General features: G+C 40.8%; 1 protein-coding gene across 2 annotated transcripts in view; it reads right to left on the minus strand.

Annotated features, from left to right (window-relative positions):
• Nucleotides 1–4,811: 4,811 nt before the first annotated feature.
• slco3a1a (solute carrier organic anion transporter family member 3A1a) overlaps nt 4,812–22,404 on the minus strand; it is a gene marked incomplete at both ends in the record, with an annotated part of 37,108 nt that continues 19,515 nt past the window's right edge. Inside the window, 8 exons of one of the 2 annotated variants that reach the window (XM_080539060.1) lie at nt 4,812–5,188; nt 7,020–7,084; nt 7,344–7,516; nt 9,464–9,599; nt 9,883–10,081; nt 11,312–11,476; nt 13,337–13,609; nt 13,786–13,884. In XM_080539060.1, the coding sequence (XP_080395186.1) occupies nt 4,812–5,188; nt 7,020–7,084; nt 7,344–7,516; nt 9,464–9,599; nt 9,883–10,081; nt 11,312–11,476; nt 13,337–13,609; nt 13,786–13,884 (1,487 nt within the window). Of the gene's footprint in view, nt 5,189–7,019; nt 7,085–7,343; nt 7,543–9,453; nt 9,600–9,882; nt 10,082–11,311; nt 11,477–13,336; nt 13,610–13,785; nt 13,885–22,404 lie in introns of both variants that reach the window. The other variant, XM_080539059.1, reaches the window with a different exon arrangement.

Genomic DNA, 22,404 nt, shown 5'->3' on the forward strand with positions numbered 1-22,404 from the left:
GATCCTCATGCCAGCATTGCTGACCCAGAGAAATGTCATAAGGAGACGGCCACTACAACTTTATTTCATTCTGCAATTTACCTACTGAACTGTATCCACAGGCCCAATACTGAAATATTCCAGAGGTTAAACAACCAAACTGTATTCAGAAGGGTTTGTAGAAGATACCCATGGGTCTTTGGTGTGTAGTGGTCATATTTTGGAGATTCGTGGATCGGTTTTCCGTGAGAGGAGAGAAATGCTGGCCAAGTCAAGTCAATATTCACCACTCAGCTCTATAGCATTTTCACATTTCTGAAGAACCAACTATACTATTTTACACATGTCCATACACTTGCACTTCTGTGAGTTCTGTAGCCATGCAACTATGGCCTTCAGAACACATCTGATTTCTTCAGGCAGTGTATCCCTTGGGTCATGCTTTCAATAAGCAGCAAACCATAACAAATACAGTACATTACCCAAACATCACATGGCCAACATGAAAGTAAAGGAGCCCCTCTTTGCAAGAATGAGGTGTCTGACACTGTAGAACAATGAGTTTCAGAAACATATTTTATTCTGTTCACTCTGTCTTCCATCTCACAAATGCAAACCTTTTGGAAACCCATGTGTGACCTCTCTGGAGTAAGACTATTAGCATTTAACTTTCTCTCCTTTAAATGTCACCAAGTCAAGCTCCATTGGACCAGTATATTGGTATTCATTGGAATGCTTGCCCTGAAGTATGTAGCAAAAAAAATAAAATAATCTAAGTTGTTTGCAGCTCAAACTGTCATACTGTGTGATGTTGTGTTAGATTCACATGGCACATAGCATTCATTAATATGACAGCATTGGAGGGAAGTGACAAACTCTTACAGCGATGTGTCTGTAGCTTTTTCTGTTAGGAAGCCGATTTCTTGTTATAGGCTTTATTTTCTAAAGGACCTTTTGTTTGAAGAATGGCAATTGTATTTGTGTGGCTTTGGTGTGATTAGCATCCCGAGTGTGATACATGTCAAAGTGTGTGTTCGTAATTGAGGTTCCTCTGATGCTGGAACCAATGTCATTGGCATGCATGAACGTATCTCCTTTTGTTTAAGGATCTCACTGAGTTGTCTGACACAATGGTGGCTAAAATGTACATTGAACGACAACGCTAGGAAAGAGTTGGGTTGATTTCAAAGTGCTTCTAATCATAATCATAATTTATTTTATGTTTATGTTTTTATCTCGTGTATGTTTTTATATGATGCACAGTGTCTTGTGGCCTTGGTGACATGCACTTTAAACCTTAATAAACCTTAAGAAATTGAAGTACTTTAAATGCCACCCAGTGTCTGTTTGAACAATATTTGATCAAAAGAAACTTGCATCACCTAAATATTTTTCATTGCATTTACCAGTGAGCATTAAATTATAAATATGATGATTATTGTGTCTGTTATTATATTATTATTTTCAAGTGCACTCATAGAGCTCTTCAATGGTCCTGCACTGTAGGTTTACACATTTTGAAGCTCTTCCAAAGGATAATTACTGTGTGATCCTTGGTTACTAACAATCACCACAGCAAACATTGTCACAACAAACAAAATCAGAGAGTTAATTAAAATAATGAGCAGACTGAGTTGTGTGATGTACAGTGTTATTTGTTTCAATAGTAAGTAGTTTATTTCTGTATTGTTTTAATTGTAATTAATGTTAATCGTAAATGTTCTCAAAATTAAGTTTTGTAGGTGGTTTGCACCCATTAAAGACCTGGCTCTGCTTCAATAGACTAGATTTTAGGGAAGACTTCCACTACAGTACAAAGGCACTGATTTGATTTATTAAAAATGCTATGTGCTTTCAAAAACTGGACAGGTCTCTGGAGAAATTAGCTTCAGCAATGAATACCAAAATGAATTGTGTGCAGTGCGATACAATAACCTAGCGGCTGATGGATCATCACATGAAACAAAGCAAAACAGATGCAGTGTAAACAAGCATATACACACACACACACACACACACACACACATTGCAGCAGAGAATGGTATTCAATTACTGTGAACTGAAATACTGTATGTAAGGGATTCATTACTGTCTCTGTAGAATTAAATGAAAACAGTTTTACTGTATCTCACTTACAGTGTCCATAACATTTCAAATCATGCTCTAAAAACTGTACTGATGATTCTCTTGACTTTTAATCTTCAAGGGCTATCAATGAATGTTAGGGCATTTTGTAGCAATAACTGGGCTGCTTGGAATAGCTTTAAAAGTGATGTTTCTTCTCATATCCAGCCACCTGAGAGGTGTGCAGGTGTGATGGAACCTGTCTGTATCTGCGGTATGGCCCAAATGCTCTGAAGGCTAGGGTGAAGATTAGCTCTAGACGTCCTCTTTAAAGCCTTCCTTGCACTCTCTCCCCCACCAGTGTCAGCTCAGTTCATCTGCAACGGCTAAACTAAGATTCTAAGCCATATCAATAAGAACTCTAATCTACTTAGCAAGTAGACCAGATGAAAGCACTGTGTGGTTGCCTTTTATATTTTCAGAGGACACTCAGCATCAAGTACAAAGTACCAATGTGTCACACTATGTGCTGGCAAAGCTACATTTTTGGGCTGTCATTGGCATTACGGTTCAGTCATTTATACACTAGATCAAATAAAAAGTAGTTTACAGCCCCTGGACAAATCTGTTAAGACAACTAATGGCAACAGATCTGAAGTAATATCAAGTGCTCTACCTGTTTGATTGATCATTTTACAACCTGAGTAGTACATGGAGAAGGAATGGTTGAAATTCATAGAGCTAATCGGCCATTGGAATTCCTTGCACATGTGCTAATATTTGCTAAAATATGACAAATCCATGCTGCTACGGTGCTCAATCATTTAATTCCATTGTCTGGCACATGTAAGTGTGTGAGAAGGCCCATTTAGAAATAGGGGATAGACAATTAAGGCAAATTCCCAATAAGTAGCAAACCACAATTACAATCTCTGAGCACTCAGCCCTGATCCCATCTGTTTAATGACAACTTGTAATGTAGCTCACGATCAGAGCCTGGACTAAAATGTTATCTTTCTTTAAAGTTTACCAACAATATCTGTAGGACTTCTGAAACTGCAGAACTATTAAACAGAAGGTTAGAACAGAGAGTTTAATCACGTTGAGGCAGAGAGCTAAGAAGCAATCCAAGAAGGTGAAAGTTCACCTCAAATCTTCTCATAATACATGCAAAATACCACCAACGTCTGGTTCATTTTCTGAAAAATAATTTATTTTCAGATTAAAATAAATGATATCTTGCCATACAAAAAAGTGTAAGAAAGGGACAATGCCAAAACTGTAACTGTAGAGAAACCTTAATCAGTAAAACAAGTTATATGTGCCAACAAACCTGGAAGAGGTCTTCAAATAAATATGTAAAGGGATAACAAAATGATCATGTGAATAATCCTGATATGGGATATCATCCTCTTAACTGCCATTGCAACTACATTACCTCCTGTACCGTTTTATGACTTCACATGCAGATTCTGCATGCCTTGAAGTAACAACATTGTTTCTTATACCTTTCTCTCAATAACATTGGCTCCACTGTATCTGTGATGCATACTGTATCACAACTAAACATTTTCATAAAGTTAAATTTAATATTCTTATATTATAATTTCAGTATAGTCTAATAAAACATATCCAGAACCTTACAAATTCAAATATATAAACTTTAATCTTCATTGTTTTACTTGAAGAAATATGTAATTAGAACACACATTAAAAGACTCTTAATTTTTCAATCATTGTTTTCCCACTATGGTGCAAAAAATATATATAAATAATATTCTTATCTGCATAATCCCTCATATTAAGACATATTAGGGTTTAATAAACTAACCAAATCAAAAACAAAAATTGAACAGCAAAGAAACGTTTACTATATCAAGACCCTTCAGAACTGAGTCTGACAAAGGACAGATGATATAAATGATAGCAATGGATAGCAATGGATATGAATAATAAAACATTTGAACCGGTACAAAGACAAATTGTGGTCTATGTTAACAGTCAAAAACGGTGTCTGTGTTCCAGCAAGAGCAAATTTTTTTGTGCAGTGTAACATTTACACCGTTTCAGCTACAGTACTACCACTGGACTGGATTCTGACATTGAAAGCATACAGTAGGCTATCACCCTAGAAGCTCTATCTTCCCTCCACTATACAGTACATAAGGAAGCTCTCTGTTTATTTGAAGTCAAAACATTTTTTAAAAGAAAAGAAAAAAAAAGTGCAGTAAAGAATGACAGAATGATCTCTTAATTTGTAAACGCTTGGCAACTTTTAAGTATGGATCAAACAAAGAAACATCCTACTTTAGTATTCTCATTCACTTGAGGGGAAAGGAACGAGATGTGACGCACAGTAAGCTGACGGAAAGGGACTGTCATTCTCACTGATTCTCACTGTGATCGATGTTGAAAGAATATGGCAACTATAAAAGTCGTATTATATTGACCAACTAATCAACTAAAGAGCTGAGGACAGAGCCAGTAGTTGTCTTCTACAAACGATCACAAGAGACTTCACTGGCACTGGACAACACCTCGCTGATAACATCTCAACATCTCAAACAAAATGGACCCTATAAAAAGTGACCCAGGATGTGGAGCAGAGAGCTGCAACAATCTTCCAGGGCCTGAAAGGGACTTCAGAGAGACTATCTTTATCAAAAAGGAAATTCTATCCTTCATTAAAAAAATGAATGAAGACAGAAGATAATCCCTCAAGAGAATGATTTGTGTAGCCAGTGGGTATCCGCTTGTTAGTTCTCAAACTACAAAACCGACTCCATATTTTCACACCACTCATGGTCCTCTAGGTTGTATATAAACTTTGTCCTGTTGGCTGGGTTCTGACTGCTGTCCTTCCCCACGTTGTCGAGTGTGACGCTGGAGGGGAACAGTTCAGTTGGCGTTGTATATCCCTCGTAATTCTTGATGTATTTCTTATAGTTCCTGCGTAAGCAATACCAAGTGGTGGTGTAGAGAAGGAAGGCAATGGCCTTGAGACCGATAGCAAGGCTCACATACAGATGCCTGTAAGCCACGTTGTCATACAACAGGCAGGCACCCCGATCCCCACAGTCTGTACTCCAAAAAAGGCACGTTGAGTCAATCCCAGCACCAAAGATCAGAGGAGGGGGGATGAATCCTACAAAACAGGTGAAGAGGAGATTATAGCAGCAGAACATGCCTTTTATCTACAGCAGGAACAAGGGTTAGTTAACTATATTGAAACAAATGTTGTGGTTTTATATCATTTTATACTGAGAAATGTAAGTCTCTCTGGATATGAGATTAACATAACACAAACATTATCAACAAACATTAAACCTCAATTACTGTAGCAACATATCCACACTATAACTGACTAACAGTAAAAACTGCAGAAACAATTCAGTCCTAATATTCATCATATACAGTGGGGTGCAAATATTTGGGCACCCCTAGTCAAAATGCCATTTCCAAAGTGAAAAAAAGCAAACCCAACCTCTAAATGGTGGAAAGTTAAACATGACACATTTCATCACACTTTAAAGCAAGATTCATTTTTACATTTTAACTTTTTACAGTTTAAAGATAATAAAACAAGGAAAAAGGCCTTGTGCAAAAGTTTGGGAACCCTGTCAGCTAGTACTTTGCAACTATAACAGCTTGCAAACCCTTCCTGTAGCCAGCTAAGAGTCTTTCAATTCTTGTTTTGGGAAATTTTCTAACCCTTTTTCCACATTCGTCCTGGCAGAACACCTCTAGCTCAGAAATATTCTTCGGCCTTCTTGCATGCACGGCATGTTTGAGATCTCTCCACAGATTTTCTATAATATTCAAGTCTGGGGACTGTGATGGCCATTCCAAAACCTTCATCCGTCTTTCCTGGAGGTACTTCATGGTTGATTTTGAGGTATGCTTCGGGTCATTGTCTTGCTGGAATACCCAACCTCTCTTCAACTTCAATTTATGGACTGAACTTCAAACATTAGCCTCTAGAATGTCTTGATATTTGGTGGAATAAATTCTTCCTTCCACCCGCACAATATTGCCTGTGCCCCCAGCTGCTACACAACCCCAAAGCATAATGGATTCACTTCCATGGTTAACAGTTGGCAAGGTGTTCTTCTCTACAAATGCTTCACCCTGTTTTCTCCAAACATACCTTCTTTGGCTGTGGCCAAAATGTAACATTTTGGTTTTGGCAGTCCAAAGCACATTGTTCCAATAGGCTTCAGGTTTGTCAAGGTTTTCTTTTGCATACTTCAGACGCTTAATTTTGTGTTGGGGTCGTAGGAAAGGCTTCTTTCTGCTCTTTTGCAGTGATGTGTGGGTTCTTCTGTGTGGGTATTTTCCATTTACTGATGATGTTTCTGACAGTGGAAATGGGTAGTTTGAAACATTGAGAGAGTTTTTGTAGCCTTCTCCTTGATGGTGGAAGGGAATTATCTTGATTCTGAGATCCTTGGACAACAGTTTAGACTAGAGGAACCCATGGTTTTGAACACCAGACACAACAGCCACTGCAGTCGGATACTTTAGAAGGATGGAGTTACTTCAGAATATATAGTTAAACTCTGGAATTATATTCACATGACTCATTGAAGCCGTAACAAGTAAATCACCTTGGTCTGGGCCTTAGTAATAATCTTCTCAAAAGGTAATAAAGAATAATCCAAAAGGGTTCCCAAACTTTTGCACAGGGCCCTTTTCCTTTTTTATCATTTAAAAACTCTGAAAAATTAAAATAAAAAGAAACCTTGCTTTAAATTTGCAAAAAGGTTTAACTTTGTAGCATTTAGTGTTCAGGTTTGCTTTCAATCACTTGGAAATTAATTGTAAACCAGGGATGCCCACATTTTTGCACCCCACTGTATACATAATGTATATCCAATTTGATTTACAAATAAAATGAATAATTTGATTTAGTAATCTATTAGGTAATAGATGTACATGGATAGTTAAGATATTGTGTATGTTTAACAGTATCTTACCAAGGAGGCGTAGCAAGAGAAACAAAACTCCCAGAGCATATGATTTCAATTCAGGACTCACAGTCCTATGAGAGAGGAGAAGAATGGAAAACATATGTAAATTGTTATTGCATGCTTTTTTTTGTCAACACACACACACACACAGAGACACACGCGCGCGCGCGCGCACACACACACACACACACACACACACACACACAGACACACACACACACACACACACACACACACACACACACACACACACAGAGAGAGAGAGAGAGAGAGAGAGAGAGAGAGAGAGAGGTAAAGAGAGCAGCGTAGTGCCTGGCAGGGGGTTGTTACCTGATCAGGATGATGACGGAGGGCGTCTGAGCCATGGCTCCAATCATGCTGCAGGCACAGATCACACACAGGAAGGTGAGGAAGGCCTCCTGGCAGCCGGGGCTGGGACATTTCCCTGGGACAGCAGTGGCAAACGCACTGTCACTGGATATACAGGAGCACCCTGTCAGGTTCTGAAGATAGGAGGAGAGGAACAGCACTGTTAATGTTCATACAAAGCCCTGGCTTTATGTGACAATGAGGTACCCGTCTGTCTTCTTTTCTTTCTAGAGGATCAGAGCAGCTAAAAATATGTCTGCTTGACAACCAGCTACAGTATGTGTACACCAGTAGCCTTCCATGTTGCATCTTGCAAACTTTTCTGTCTTGTCCTTTTGTATCTTTTGTGTTAAGTATGGTTTTGTTTGTTCTGTTTAGGCTTGCTCTAGTTTGCGATTATTGTATGGTAATTGTCTGCTGTTGTTAGTTTTTGTCCAGGTTTGGTAATTTGTTTTGTAAGTCATTTTTGTTATTTGTCTTCTGAGTTATTTGTCCTCTTCTTGATATGTTATCTTCTATATTTGGTAGCGTATGTACGTATTTTAATATTTTGAGATTTTAGGATGCCTCTTAAACTCTGGCCAGGGACAGCAGACAACAACTAGCCTGCTAGGCTAATTCTGGATCATTTACAGCATGTCTGTTAATCAATGTGCATTGTCCCTATTTTAAATAAATAAATCAAATCAAAAATAAATGTTTGTATTTGGGGAGTGTGAGGGGAATACAGCACAGTCACCAGTGGTGGTGGTGTAAAAAAGGTCACTGCTCGGACTCCAGATTATAATAGAGATCACTGTGATGATTCATATAAGTGAGATGAGTGTGATGCTAATGTGGTGCCTGCCTGTAATCCAATTGAGCCATTGCACTACTGCTGGTTGCACAATGTGATCACTCTTTACCCTTTGCACTACTGCTGTGTACTATACTACCTTTGCACATACCAATGTATTGCACATTGCACATACCTCTTTGATATAGCCTCTTTTATACAACTGTACATAAGCTACCTTAACGGTACATAGCAATAATTAATTTTAATTTAATAATAATAATTTTGCCATTTAGCAGATGCTTTTATCCAAAGCGACTTACAATTACGAATTACAGGGACATTCCCCCTGGAGTAACTGAGGGCTAAGTGCCTTACCCAAGGGCACACTAGTAGTGGTGTGGCTTCAGGCGGGATTTGAACTCACAACCTTCCGATCACAAGTCCAACTCACTATCCACTAGACCACCACTACCCCTAAGCTCATAACTGTATCTTAACTACCGTACTTGCCATACTGTTAGATTTGATCAATACCCATTGACCCATCACTACCATTGTCATGTTTTTAGATCATGTTCTTATATCACTATTTGCACTTCTGGTTAGATGCTGAACTGCATTTCTTTGTCTGGTACTTGTACTCTGCAATGACAATAAAGTTGAATCTAATCTAATCTAATGCTGCTCACTGCATGTGATATGAATATTGAATATTCAACTGAAACCAGTATCTGTTCTCCGGCTAGAAACGCCTGACCATACGCGATTAGAATATTTCTATATTATATTTCTATAATATATACCATATTTCAAACAATGCTATAAGAGGATGTTAGGCTACATGCCAGAAGACATGCTGGATATTCAAGGTCATGATAGAAGTTACTTTAGCAAATCGAGGGTAACAGATCATCAGCTGACCTGTACAGTGCGTAGTTGCATAAGTGGAGGCTGGTGGAGGAAGACATCTGAGGAAGGGCTCAGTGTAATGCATGGAATGGAATACATGGAACGGAATGAGGAATGCTACCATTCCTCATTCCATTCCATGCATTACACTGAGCCCGTCCTCCGATTTCTGCCTCCACCGTTCTCCCCGGATTTGAACATATTTCACTTGCTTATTACTGCTCATCAGACCAGGTCATTGTGTCCATTGCAGTGATTCTATTTCTAGGATGGTGGCTGGTGTCTTTAATGACCATAGCATATGGACTGAGGCGAATGGAGATGAGGGATGGAGGGAGGGGGCCCTGTCAGGGTAATGACCTGATTGAGGGGGGGACAGAACACTTGCGCTCACTCTTTTTGTGCAGCCTGCAAAGCAGGAGGACAGATAGGTGACACCGTTTGAGCCGCACACTGGGCTGACTGATGAGGTGAAGCAGTTACAGTGACTGATGCATTGAGCCTCTGGTTTCTGGCCCGGCCGCAGTGTCCTGGAGGGAGAGAGAGAGAGAGAGAGATTCAAACAGCTGTTCACATGTTGCATATGTCAAGAAAAAATCAACATGGTACCTGGAGACTGTTCTCTTGGATATGAGTGAATGTGTTATTTTCCCTGCTTCAAAGATGATATTGTATGAAAATGTAAGCTATATTTGGACAGAAGTTTGCAGACAGTTGGTGAGTGGCTGGCTTGGTTCCTCCTTTGATTATACAACCTTTCCCTCACACATTACAAAATAGGAATGCTACACTGTGTACACAGTCTGTTCTTACTCGTTGCCATAGGCGATGGTCACCCCAGCAACAGGTCCCGTGTCACAACCGAGGAAGAGGAAGGAGACGTAGCAGCCGGTGGACACTAGGTTGACGAGCATGGCCATGCGAATGGCCCCCAGGGCTGAGAGGTTCAGCTTCTTGACCAGAAGACCGCCCAGAAATATCCCCAGGCAAGCACAAGGGATGGCCGTCATCCCTGCAACAAGTGGGAGGAGACTTTGTAAAATCTGGAATCCAAACATTGTGTATATATACAAATGTATTATGTATACAGTATACAGTGTTTCCTCCAGGAATTTTTACAATGGTGGCGGGTAGTGCTGACCGCGCGCCCGCGATTTTTCCGCGTGCACGCGCGCTCAAAACAACGACGTAATTTCAGCCAAAACTCGAGGATGGCCCAAAAAAATAAAATGTTTTCCTGTACTTCTCCCGTGTGTCTCTTATTGTCTGTGTCTGCATGTTTTTCCAGCATGTAATTCCGTTGTCAATAAAAACAAAAACACTGATCTGACGGTTTTTTTCACAACGTTATTACTTGTCACTTTAAGCCCAGGAGGGAGTTAGCGATTAGCGATGTTTAGCTTAGCTTAGTTTAACAGAAGTATCTTCACTTTTAACATGACTTCCCGTGGTCGTAGAGGGCTGGTCGACGGCTTAAAATGACCGTGTAGACCTGTAGACCTTATATAGTCATATATAACCTTATGACCTATATATAACCTATATGACCTTATAGTCTTGTGTTTCTACCCCGGGCATAGCCGGTGTTATTCACGGACAAACACTCCTGTTAGAGTGGTTCTAGTACACTGGACATAGGTAACACATAGAGAGGCTTCTCCTCTCTCTCTCCATACTACACTACAATACACTACGCTAGCTCGCGGTGTTCGGGTGACAGCCAGGGCGCGTTCGTAAATACGCTCTGGAAATCTGATCAGCACTCACGGAATGCCTCTTGTCCAATCAAATGACTTGGTCCCTTTATGACGTTGAACCCAGTGTGCGCTCCGGGGCTCTCAGAGCGAATTTACGAACGCAGCCTCAAGTTCAATACTCGCGACACACACGGACTGGTCCAGTTTCAGCGCTTGTGGGTGTGTCTAGCGCTGTGAAGGTCTGAAAAGCGGCCTAAATCCTTTTTTTTTTTTTTGGTTGAGAAATCTGAATGGTGGCGGAGGAAATTCCATCGTGGCGGCGCGCCACGATGAAATGCATGTAGAGGAAACACTGGTATATATATAGTATATATTTTGCTGTATGTGCGAATACACTTGGCAATAACTAGAATTCTGATTCTGATATTGCAGTGTGTGAGTGCATGTGTCGTGCATGTGTGTGTGTGTGTGTGTGTGTGTGTGTGTGTGTGTGTGTGTTTGTCTCTGTGTGCATATGTATGGCTCTCTACGTTTGTGCCACATACCTAGAAGCTGATTGGCTGAGGAGGTTGTGAGATTGAACTGCTGCTCCAGGTATTTCCCCAGGAAAGCAGCGAAGCCAGCCACCACACCGATTTCCATACAGGCTGCCAGGGTGATGCAGGTGAACACTGGGTTAGAGAGGAGGTGCTTGGTCACCTTGGGGATCACTGTTAGGAAGGGAGAAAGTAGAAAGAACCTTAACAACATAGCAACATGTGGACATTCAAGTGGATTATTCATGTGTAATCATGGGATGCACTGTATGAAATAAAGTTGAAGCAAGTGTACAGTAAACATGTCCCCCACGAGTGATGTAGCGCCCCCTCCTTATGTGATTATTGTGGTTGTTGGTATGATTTCCAGTTGGCCAAAAGGTGTGGTCTGAGGTGCGCTGTCCTCTTTGCACCCTATTATGACGTTTTTAATGACAACATATCACTTTAGCTGCACCATCACAAGATGAATCGGCATCACCTCGACACTCCAAAGCAATTTATACGGCAAGATGCATCATTCAAAACTGTCCCAGTAGTGACGGACATACTAATATATAACATACTAATGGACAGAGACTGTAGTTGATCAATCCATAGTCGTCGTCCCCGATTTCATACAATAAAGGCCAATGCACACAGCGTGCGATTTCTGTTGCGCGTCAACATTCCATTTTGAAGTTTGAATGGAAGTCTATGAGAACATCGCATCTCAACACACACAGCCCCGATTTTAATCGCACGGCGAAAATTCGATTCCATTCATGACAACAATGGAAATTATGGAATGTTGACGCGCAACAGAAATCGCACGCTGTGTGCATTGGCCTTAAGCCACACGGCCAAAAACAAATACTAATGGACTAACGCATACTGATCGACACATATAACTGGGTGCAGTGCATTGTGTAATTTAATTTGGAATTCATATAACTTTTTCTTTGTATCCACAAATGTGCTGCAGCAGTGTATTTAAGTCCAATATTATTGTTGGCTCACTCGACAGAAAATACATACATTTTATATACTACCCCAGATGGTTTGTCAGCCAATATTTCAGACTTTACAAAAAAGCATTTGTGATCTTCAAAACTTCAATACGGATTTGAAAATAAAAAAAATTGTGAAATACATTCCCCTGTTCTATTTCAGAATCTCTCCAGCCTCCTCTCACGCTGTATTTATTCTCAGGCACTAGTTTGTAAGCACAGGAACAATGAACTCACGTACTGAAAACTCAAATGTTTTCAATTGGCTTCATATTCTCCTGTGTGTACACTAAAGTATGTAGAGCATACAGTACAGGCCAAAAGTTTGGACACACCTTCTCATTCAATGTGTTTCCTTTATTTTCATGACTATTTACATTGTTGATTCTCACTGAAGGCATCAAAACTATGAATGAACACACGTGGAATGATGTACTTAACAAAAAAGTGTGAAATAACTCTAAATATGTCTTATATTTTAGATTCCTCAAAGTAGCCACCCTTTGCTTTTTTGTTGTTAATAAAATATATATTTGTTGTTGTTAATAAAATATATAATAATAATATTAAATATATATATAATAACATATTATTATTAACACATATTATATTTAATATTATTATTATATATTTTATTAACAACAAAAAAGCAAAGGGTGGCTACTTTGAGGAATCTAAAATATAAGACATATTTAGAGTTATTTCACACTTTATTGTTAAATACATAATTCCTATGTGTTCATTCATAGTTTTGATGCCTTCAGTGAGAATCTACAATGTACCAAATAGTCATGAAAATAAAGGAAACGCATTGAATGAGAAGGTGTGTCCAAACTTTTGGCCTGTACTGTATGTGTCGCCATGTGTAAGCAACATAAGCCCAATAAAACATAATATTTTAGAGTGGGTGGGATGCAGACAATAACCTTGTTATGTGCTACATGTGTTGTGTGTGACAAACAATGCAAATGTCGTTCAAACAACACAACTTCTAAACATCCTGTGAGACGTTACGCTGGCATGGGCCAGACTTCTCCCCTCTCACCTCTTAGCTGCTGGCAGCAGGTGAGGCTGTTGGCTGGTTCATGGTTATGCACCACACCGTTACTGGGCTTGGGCCTCTCATAGTCCTGGGTGAGAGAAGGAGGCAGCATGGCCTGCTCACTCTCCCCCCCACCGTCTCCCTCTTTCACTGTCAGGGCCTTAGGAAAGCCGAACATGAAGAGTGAGGAAAAGAAGAGTAAGGCACCACACAGGAGGAAACCCCCCCACCAGGCCCCGATCCACCGGGGGTCGTCAGGAGTGATGTCAAGCTTCGCTGTGGAGAGAGAAAAACACAAACAATTAGCAAAAAACATAGCTATGCCATATTGGTACATCAATGCCAATTACCTAAATAATCCCCCTGCCCCCCACCCCCCTCGCAAATATCCATCGTTCCCATTTCAATCTATAGTTTGTATTGGAGTGATGTTGTCTTTGACTGTGACTCACTGGCGTCAATGAAGACAGCGTCCACATAGAACTTGGTGCAGAGGGACCCCAGGATGAAGCCACAGGCAGGCCCAAACACCATGGTGGAGAAGAGGATTCCTGTAAACAATGGAAAGCAGAGGAGACAGGCTCTATCAGTTAGACTAAACATGTGTTACGGTAAACAGTCGAAACAAGTTCAATGTCTGCTATAAACAGGCCAGGCTGTGTGTGTGTTTTTCAGTTTCATACACACAAGTCACGCACTAGTGATTTCATTCCTAGTGTCCAGTACCACCCAGGTGGAATGTAAACCATTCCTAATTCGACCACAAGGAGGCGCACCTTGCTCACAAATCACTTTTAGCATAAGGCACCCATCAACATACTGGGGGACTGCTAAGGTGACAAGGTTTGGATTAAGGTGACAAATAATAATAATAATAATAATAATAATAATAATAATAATAATAATAATAATAATAATCATTATTATCTCCTGCGCCGATGGCTCTGAATTGGAGTTTGTCATGTCCGCTAAATACCTAGGCCTCTGGCTGGACTCATCTCTTTCTTTCACGCCTCACATTACCTTCAGGCCAAAGTCAAAGCTAGATTGGGCTTCCTGTTTCGCAAAAGGCATCCTTCACACAACTTGCTAACCACACCCTTGTGAATACTTCCTTTGTTGTACTAGGGTGACACAATCTATAAAATGGCGTGAGAGTGAGCATTTGTTCTCAATTGATTTTATCTGGTAAAATAAAGGTAAACAAAATAATACATTCAATCTAATCTGAATAATGAGGAAAAGCAAATGTAACAAATAAGGAAATAAAACACAGACAAGGAAACTCCGTTAAGGGATTGCATTTGACATCCTTGATGTCAGCATGACAGCTTGTATCACCTTTCCAGTTCTAACTCGTCAAACTTTGACAAACTGATGCCATAACATTGAAAAATGCACAAGTGCTGTACATCAAACATGAAACATTCAGTTCAAATATCAGAGACCTACCAGAGAACAGTTCTCTAACAAATCTAATACAGTGGGCAGCTGGAGCTAGGATATGTATCCTGGCCACAAATCCTCATTAAACTGTCAGAAAGTAGGAGCCTGAAACAGTGACTCAGACAGAGGGACAGACACACTGAGATCATGAGGACCTGAGTGGAAAAGATCACTCATCACTGTGCCAGTGGTACACAGGGTATTTGACAACATGGGCTAAAGCTGCAAACCCCAGGAGCCACACACATTCCCCAGAGAGATTCATGTTGATCCTCTCTCAGTCCTTCCCTGGCTCAGGCCACTGAAGTCTAGTGCTGGAAAGGCTGGAGAGCCCATGGCTGTGTTATTACTGAAATAAAACCACGCTTAGTGTAATACTGAGCATTGGCAGGCAGGTCCGAAATGATTGACAACTGATGGTGGCAGGAAGTTGACAGCATTTCTACCAACATGAGGAAAGTTAGAGACAAACATTTACATAAGTCAGAAGATACAAGCGAGAATGGAGAAGAGTATATTTCCCTTTTCTCACTGGTACCTGGCAGTTATATACTTACTTAATACTTAGATTTAGACTTTTTTAGTTTCTTTTTATTTTACTACTCAATCTTTTCAGTTTGTAAAGTGTCTTTGAGTGTCTAGAAAAGCACTATATAAGTCTAATGTAATATTATTATTATTATTATTATTAATTGTTCAATCCAAGGATCATAGTCATGAGTTTATATTAAATAATAAACAAACAACCGATGTTTACTACAACTGCAGTTAACAGATGCTTGAAGGGCTTTTCATCCAAAAAAGATCAAAATGAATGTGCCCAGGAGTATGTGCCATAAAAAAGGAGTATTGTCAGCCAGGAATTGGACTACTGGATTTATGAATAAAAATACATTTAAAGAGTTTAAAGTGTGAGCTTGATTAAATTGACACTTAACAAAGAGATCAATTAATAAATTATGGGATAAACAAATCAAGAGAAAGCGCTAGAAACACTTTACAGTACGGGGACTGACATTGAGCCCTAGCTGGTTGAATAATTGTGATGATTCAGAGACGCTCAAAAGCAGTTGGCCCTCCTGGCTGTTCCAGATCCCTCTGCGGTTCTGCACCATTAGAGAGAGGGGGCGGAGGGAGGCAGCGGGAGCCACACTGAGCCCAGCATGACATTAGCCCATGCTGGCTCCAGGTTGGCCCTCGTACTGCCGTGACGCGGGCGGGAGGAAGGGAGGCTCCAGTCAGCAGCACAGATGTTAGTCATATGCACCAAGCAGCCAATGAGTGAGTACTGTATGCATGGAAAAAGTTACACCATTCACTAAACGACCCTATTGCTCAGATCAAAGTGGTTGCTGTAATATCGCTTTGAGCAAGTGCTCACAATGAGGGTCTGCTTCCTGAGTCCGACCATACCACCTACGTAGGGAATCAAGACACATTCAAAACAATAACATATGCTTCAAATACATAAAAGACTAAGAGGTCTTTATATTTCTATATAAATGATTTTTACTCTAAGATTGTTCAACTCGTAAAAGATACAATATATCTTCTCTCATCCAAGGCACATCAGAAATATAAGAGTACTGCAGATGTTCCTATCATAACACTGACTGGGTAAATCAGGTCACCTTCTCTGAGAAAACAGTGAATCAAAAGAGAGCGTCTCCAGTGTTTGCTTTAAGACTCTCATGCTGGGAGTCTGATGCTCCTGAGTCCTACAGCTAACCCCCCATTGTCAGGATGGTTGATGGTCAACACGGCATGTTGGTTTAAGGCAAACAGAGAAGTCGCTACCTATCTCGAAGCACCATCCAACAGCAGCATCTTTCTCCTCTTCTTGTGTGCCCTGCATGATTCACATTATGACCAGGGGACACTGATAAAAGTCAATGGTATACTCACATCAATCATATGCGACATACCCTCAAATGATATCATTCTACTGTATACTCCATACTAGATCAATCACTTTGTTGGTTATTTAGAGACTGACTTCTGGTACAGTATGTAGTCCCTTTTCCCAACCAGCTGTCATAACAACTGCTGCTCTGGTGTTGCCTCTGAATGTGAATAGATGCATTTAATTTTCCAGTGACATAGAAACAACATGAATACTGTTAGCTTAACTATGTTTTTCAATAGTAGGGCATTCCAGACTGTCTGGAGAGTACTATGAGGAACAGAAAGATGCCCTAAATAGTAAAAAAACAAAAACAAAACAAAATCTAAATAAAAGGGAGGAAGGAGGAGGGATATAAGCGGATGGATACCAATAAACATATGCAGTCTGACAGCTCTTTCAGGAGACACGGCTGCAGTTTCCATCTTGTGTATACTTGCTAACTGGCCTGTGGTGCATCAAATTAGTGCTGTGCTGTGGCTGTTTCAAGCGTTTCCTTAGAAACAGAGAGTGTTGTCTCCTCATAGCAACAACAGAACTACTGAGTTCACCACAGGAAACCTCAAAGATGAAAATCAGTTAGTGAAATCACTTTCCAGGAGATGACAGTTGGGTTGGGTCCACAGCCACTGAGAGGCTAAAACTTTCCACCAAACTCTCGTTTCCTGCGAAAGTACCACAGAGTACCACAGTCTCCTTTGATATAACATTGTACCATTGTGCATAAAGTGAGTTTTAGTTATCTATAACTATAGAAATAATTCAAGATTATAATTATCTATAACTATAGATAACTATTGTCGAATAGAGCATTTTCAACAAATGTGAATTTGTATGCCACTCATGTACAATGAGTGGCATACAAATTGATATTTGTTAAAAATGTAACTGCTCTATTCGACAAAATAGAAAAAATATGAGATTAAGCATTCATACGTAGTGAATACAAATCTAGAGACAATTGACTGTAGACAATTGATCATCCCCATGCACACCCCATGTATACTGACTACCTAAACCTTAACACTAGAACAGCCATGGGTGGGGTCATTTGACCCTGTGAGTAAAATCATTTTTATATCTTTGCACTCGATCAAATTTCAGGACCCTCCTTTCATGACATTTCCTAGATATTTGCGATATTTCCTAGAAAAGCTCTCTCTGTGAACAGGCAAGTTCACCTCTCTCTCCAGGCAGGCAGGTGCACCACAAACCTTCGTCTTGCTGAAGACAGAGACAGCCCCTAATCACTCCCCTCAGTGTCCTACCCAGTGGACAAGCAGATCTCCCCTCAACCGTTTTCCATATCTCTTCCTCTCTCACTTTCTATCTCTGTTTTGTGGTGAGCAGGTGTATAGTTCTTCTCTCTGAGGCGATGAATGAGGTCTAGTCATATGGGGAGAGGATATTTGGAAATCCCCTTCTCTTCCAGCGGTCCTGTTATGGAACAAGTACAAAGCAAACTAATTTGGCCCTGTATTTTGCCAGAGCCTTTAAGTATCCTGTGAATGATACTCTCTGTAGAATATCACCAACATAATTCAATAACAAAGCTGTGCTCGACTGTGTTTTGTCTTCCTAATTTGTTTAGAGACCAATAGAAGGGGCTCCTCTGGCTGCTGTCTATAAGTCATGTCCTTTAGTGGTATTAATTAACCCATGGTCCACCCTCATGAACCACTGCAGAGAATCATGAGGGGAAATAGAAATGTTTCCATGAGGCTTCATATCTATTCAATGGGATAAATGCTGCATCTCAGTAGATAATAGGGGCCAGGTTTATATATCCCTGTGACAGTCCCTCAACTGAACGCTGTACAGCAGTTCCAAACCCATACAGATTCACCGGTTCTAGGTGTCTACTACGGAGTGCGGATCGGTAAAGTACATAGAGGGGGAATAGCAGGTTTAACAATGTAACATTCATCTCAACAGGAGAGGCGCTTTCCTCCAGTTATGTGTATTCAGTCAAGTACAGAACTGCGGCCTCTTACAGACACCGTCTCTTTATAGAGCTCTTTTTCTAATAGCCTTTCCTAACACCAAGATTAAACCTGCTTTGCCATCCTCATACGATCACTAGAGCCTAATGAAAGCTCAAGAAAAACAGGTTTTAAAAGCTATGCACCCATCATACACACACACACACACACACACACACACACACACACACACAGTCACACACACACACACTCACACACACACTCACACACACACACACACACACACACACACACACACACACACACACACACACACACACACACACACACACACACACACACACACACACACACTCACAATTACACAGGTGGCCAACAATGCACTGTATGCATGCAACACGTTCTGTAGAGACAACGAGAGTATCTAACTATCTAATATATATATCAACAGTTGTTGAACCAATTATGTTCATTACAATGTTCTGCTTGAAAACAACATTTTTGATAGGTACATAGGAGAAAGACAAAGCAATAAGCTTGGTTTTCCAACACGTTTCCCTAGCCTCACTCTGCAGAGGGGATACCTTGCTCCCCTTCATTAATCTGTCTCAAGTTTACCCAGTAATCCCCCCTGAGCCCAGCGAGAGCATAGGGATACAGTGCAGCATGGGAGGCCCAACACGGAGGTCAAACCAGGGCCCCTGCCACTTTCACGGGGGGCCAGATTGAGACTGGGAGTGAGAGAGATCATCCTTAAGCCAGGGCTAAGTGCCAGGATTTAGGGCCTCCATCATTCAGAGTTATTCACCAGAGTGTAACTAAAATCACTGTGATCAGGAGAGGACTGGCAGGAGAGAATCCAAACACACAGCTTACAGTATCATTGGATCACTCTCTTTAGACCATGAAACAAAAAATGTACATCAGATACTGTACTGTATGGACATGGAGAGAGGTTAGAGAGATTGTTGATGTGTGCACAGTGGTAAAACACACACATGGCCACCTAAAGTCATTGTAAACTTTGGATTGGTTTATCCTTCACAATGAAGGATAAACTAGGAGTTACTAGGATAACTCCTTGTGAAGGAGGCTGAAGACTATAACTCCTAACACCTTTCAAACAATATCCTCTCCTTCCACTAATTCACCCCCTGGTAAAATACCCTAGTAAACCACACACACAGACAGGCTCTCTGACCTTATAAAGACTTTGAGGAAAAGCCATAAATGGCGAGAAAGCGTTGAGCCGTCATACTCAGCACAAGCCACTCTCTGCGTGCCCACTGGAACAAACTGACAGGGAATAACATTCAATCTGACAGGTTTGCGAAAAAAGGAGAGGACAGTTCCGTGATGCAAGAAGACCGTAATGGTGCAGGGGGCTTGTGAGGATGGGTCAGGGACGTGTTAATGCTGTGTGCTATGTGCTACGCCAGGCAACCCAGTGACATACTGTCTCATAGCAGACAATGAAGTCCCCTGTCTAACTCAACACATTTCCTGTTCACATTTCCTCCCACCACTGATGCCAATGTGAACAGAAATAGCATACTATTGTTCTGTCAAGGGCAACTTTCCTAGAAGGTACTGTAGGCCTAGTCTGGGATGGAATGTGTTGTTGAATGTGTTTTTTTTTACATAAGGCACGCAATGAGGAAATGGGCTGATGGCCACATCAACGACAGTGCCACCTCTTCAACATCGCCCTCCTATGAAGTCGTCTGCTGCCAAAGAAAACCTTTCCACCAAGGTTATACACATTCTGATGACATGGGGAAAGAGCTGTCTTACAGCAAGCTACGACTCCATAGGCATTGAGAGGCATACTAGAAACAGTCCATCCATGTTATCCTCCATTTCTACAGACCTGTATTATATATCCTGCGGCACGTAGAGAAACAGTGGTGCAGTGCCTTAGCTATCACATCAACATGGAAAGCCAGTAATGTCAATATTTTTGTAGCCGCCAGTTCTTTTGAACACGGACCATTAAGGTTTTGTGAGTGTTTTCACAGTTGCCTGAGTCCATCCCATTCGGTGGTGATTACGTCAGCTTCAGGCCAAGTGAAACATGGTCCTGTTTTCAGAGCTCGCCACTGTGCAGAGAATCTTAAATCACATCCACTTTGATTTCTTGTCAGGAGAGTATTTACAGTAAGCCTTTGAGTGCAACAACACTTTCAGTCTGTGAAAGAGTATGATACTGTATTAAAGGAAACAAATGTGCACTATTTCATATAGATGGACAGATAATATAGATATAAGACATAGACCTTCATGAGAAATTGAATACCCCCCTTGAGAAAAGCAGAGGCTAATACATATTGATGCCGACAGTATAACACCCTGCATTCCTTGGAGAGCAACTTTCAGTTCCTCCTTGACCTGTTAATGCTGGGGGGGTTTCTGACTATTAGGGACACAAACATTTCCCTCCAACTTCCTCCACAACTGAGACTTCAGCTTCACATTGCATAATTTACAAGCTGCAGCTTGCGCCCAGGTTTTCTAAGAAAAAGGATTTCTATTTTAGATGGTCCACATTCAATAATTTCTGAGTTGGTCATTCATTAATAAGAAGGTGGTATGATGTGGTGACATAACCTCTGGTTATCAAACGGTATCCTGCTAAAATATTGTTCTACTAATATGGACAGTATACAAGGTGCAGCAGCAGGCTGAACCAACTTCAACAGTTTCACATGAACATGGTTATAATCAAGAAAATAATGAAAGTGTTGTGAGATCCCACGGGAGCCCGCCCTAAACCCCGGATCAACCCATACCCCCTGACGCCAGCCGGCGAGCCCTTATATCAGTGCCGTTCCTTCGAGTGGGCAATGCCCCTCACCCTCTCTGTTAGCAATAAATATACAGATGAGGCTAAAGAAATCCGCTGTCTCCTCATCTCTCTAGCCACACAGTGTCACAGTGTTTTGTTGCTGTAGATAGTTATGTCATGGCCAAATAGCCTACTGTAAACAGTCTTGGATCATCTTATTGTCTCACGTCAGACAGCGTAACTCCGTCTGCACTGATTTGTCACGTATCTCGCAGACGGTCATGAGATCAAAAGTAGTCGGCCTAAAATGATCTACCTTGGTTACTCGTAACTGAAACAATACAGTTGAAACTATCAATTATTGTCATGTCTTTCTCCAGCAAGTTTCTTAGTTACATGACCTGAAAGTAGCCACGGACTTTGGTGGTTGAAGGTGCAGCCGTTCGGAAATGTACACAAAAGAATCTTTCAGTGAGTCAGCCAGGGGAGCAAGTTATATTTCACATGAAATGAGTGAGCAAGTTACATATCAGATTAAATGAAACAGGTACTTTACCCACAGCTGTGCAAACTCATCAGTGCATATAAATTATTCTAAAAGTGCCTTTAAACAACAGTAACTATGGAGTTTTCATGGTTTTGTAACATAAGTTGCAGAACCATAGATAGCAATGGGAGGGTGCATGAATCTCACAAATTAGGATCTATTTTATCGCAGATGCTTTCTAATCTTCTAGGCTTTTCTAGCAGCTCTGCTATTTATACAAGGAACAGATGCTTATGTGATGCCTGGCCCAAGGACATACTGTAGCTAATCAGAGGTACCACTCCCTCTCACTGTCTCAAGAATGTCTTCTCTACTCTTCTGTAGCCTACATATCATATCACATTGTGAGATTGCCTCATAAATATATTCTGTGTACTTATACCTCATTCTTATGAAACTCTGAATTGGGTCAGGGTGAATAACAGGCAAGATATTGGGGACATTTGG

Source organism: Nansenia antarctica (genome assembly GCF_963989245.1).
Source record: "Nansenia antarctica genome assembly, chromosome: 9".
Classification (NCBI taxonomy): domain Eukaryota; kingdom Metazoa; phylum Chordata; class Actinopteri; order Argentiniformes; family Microstomatidae; genus Nansenia; species Nansenia antarctica.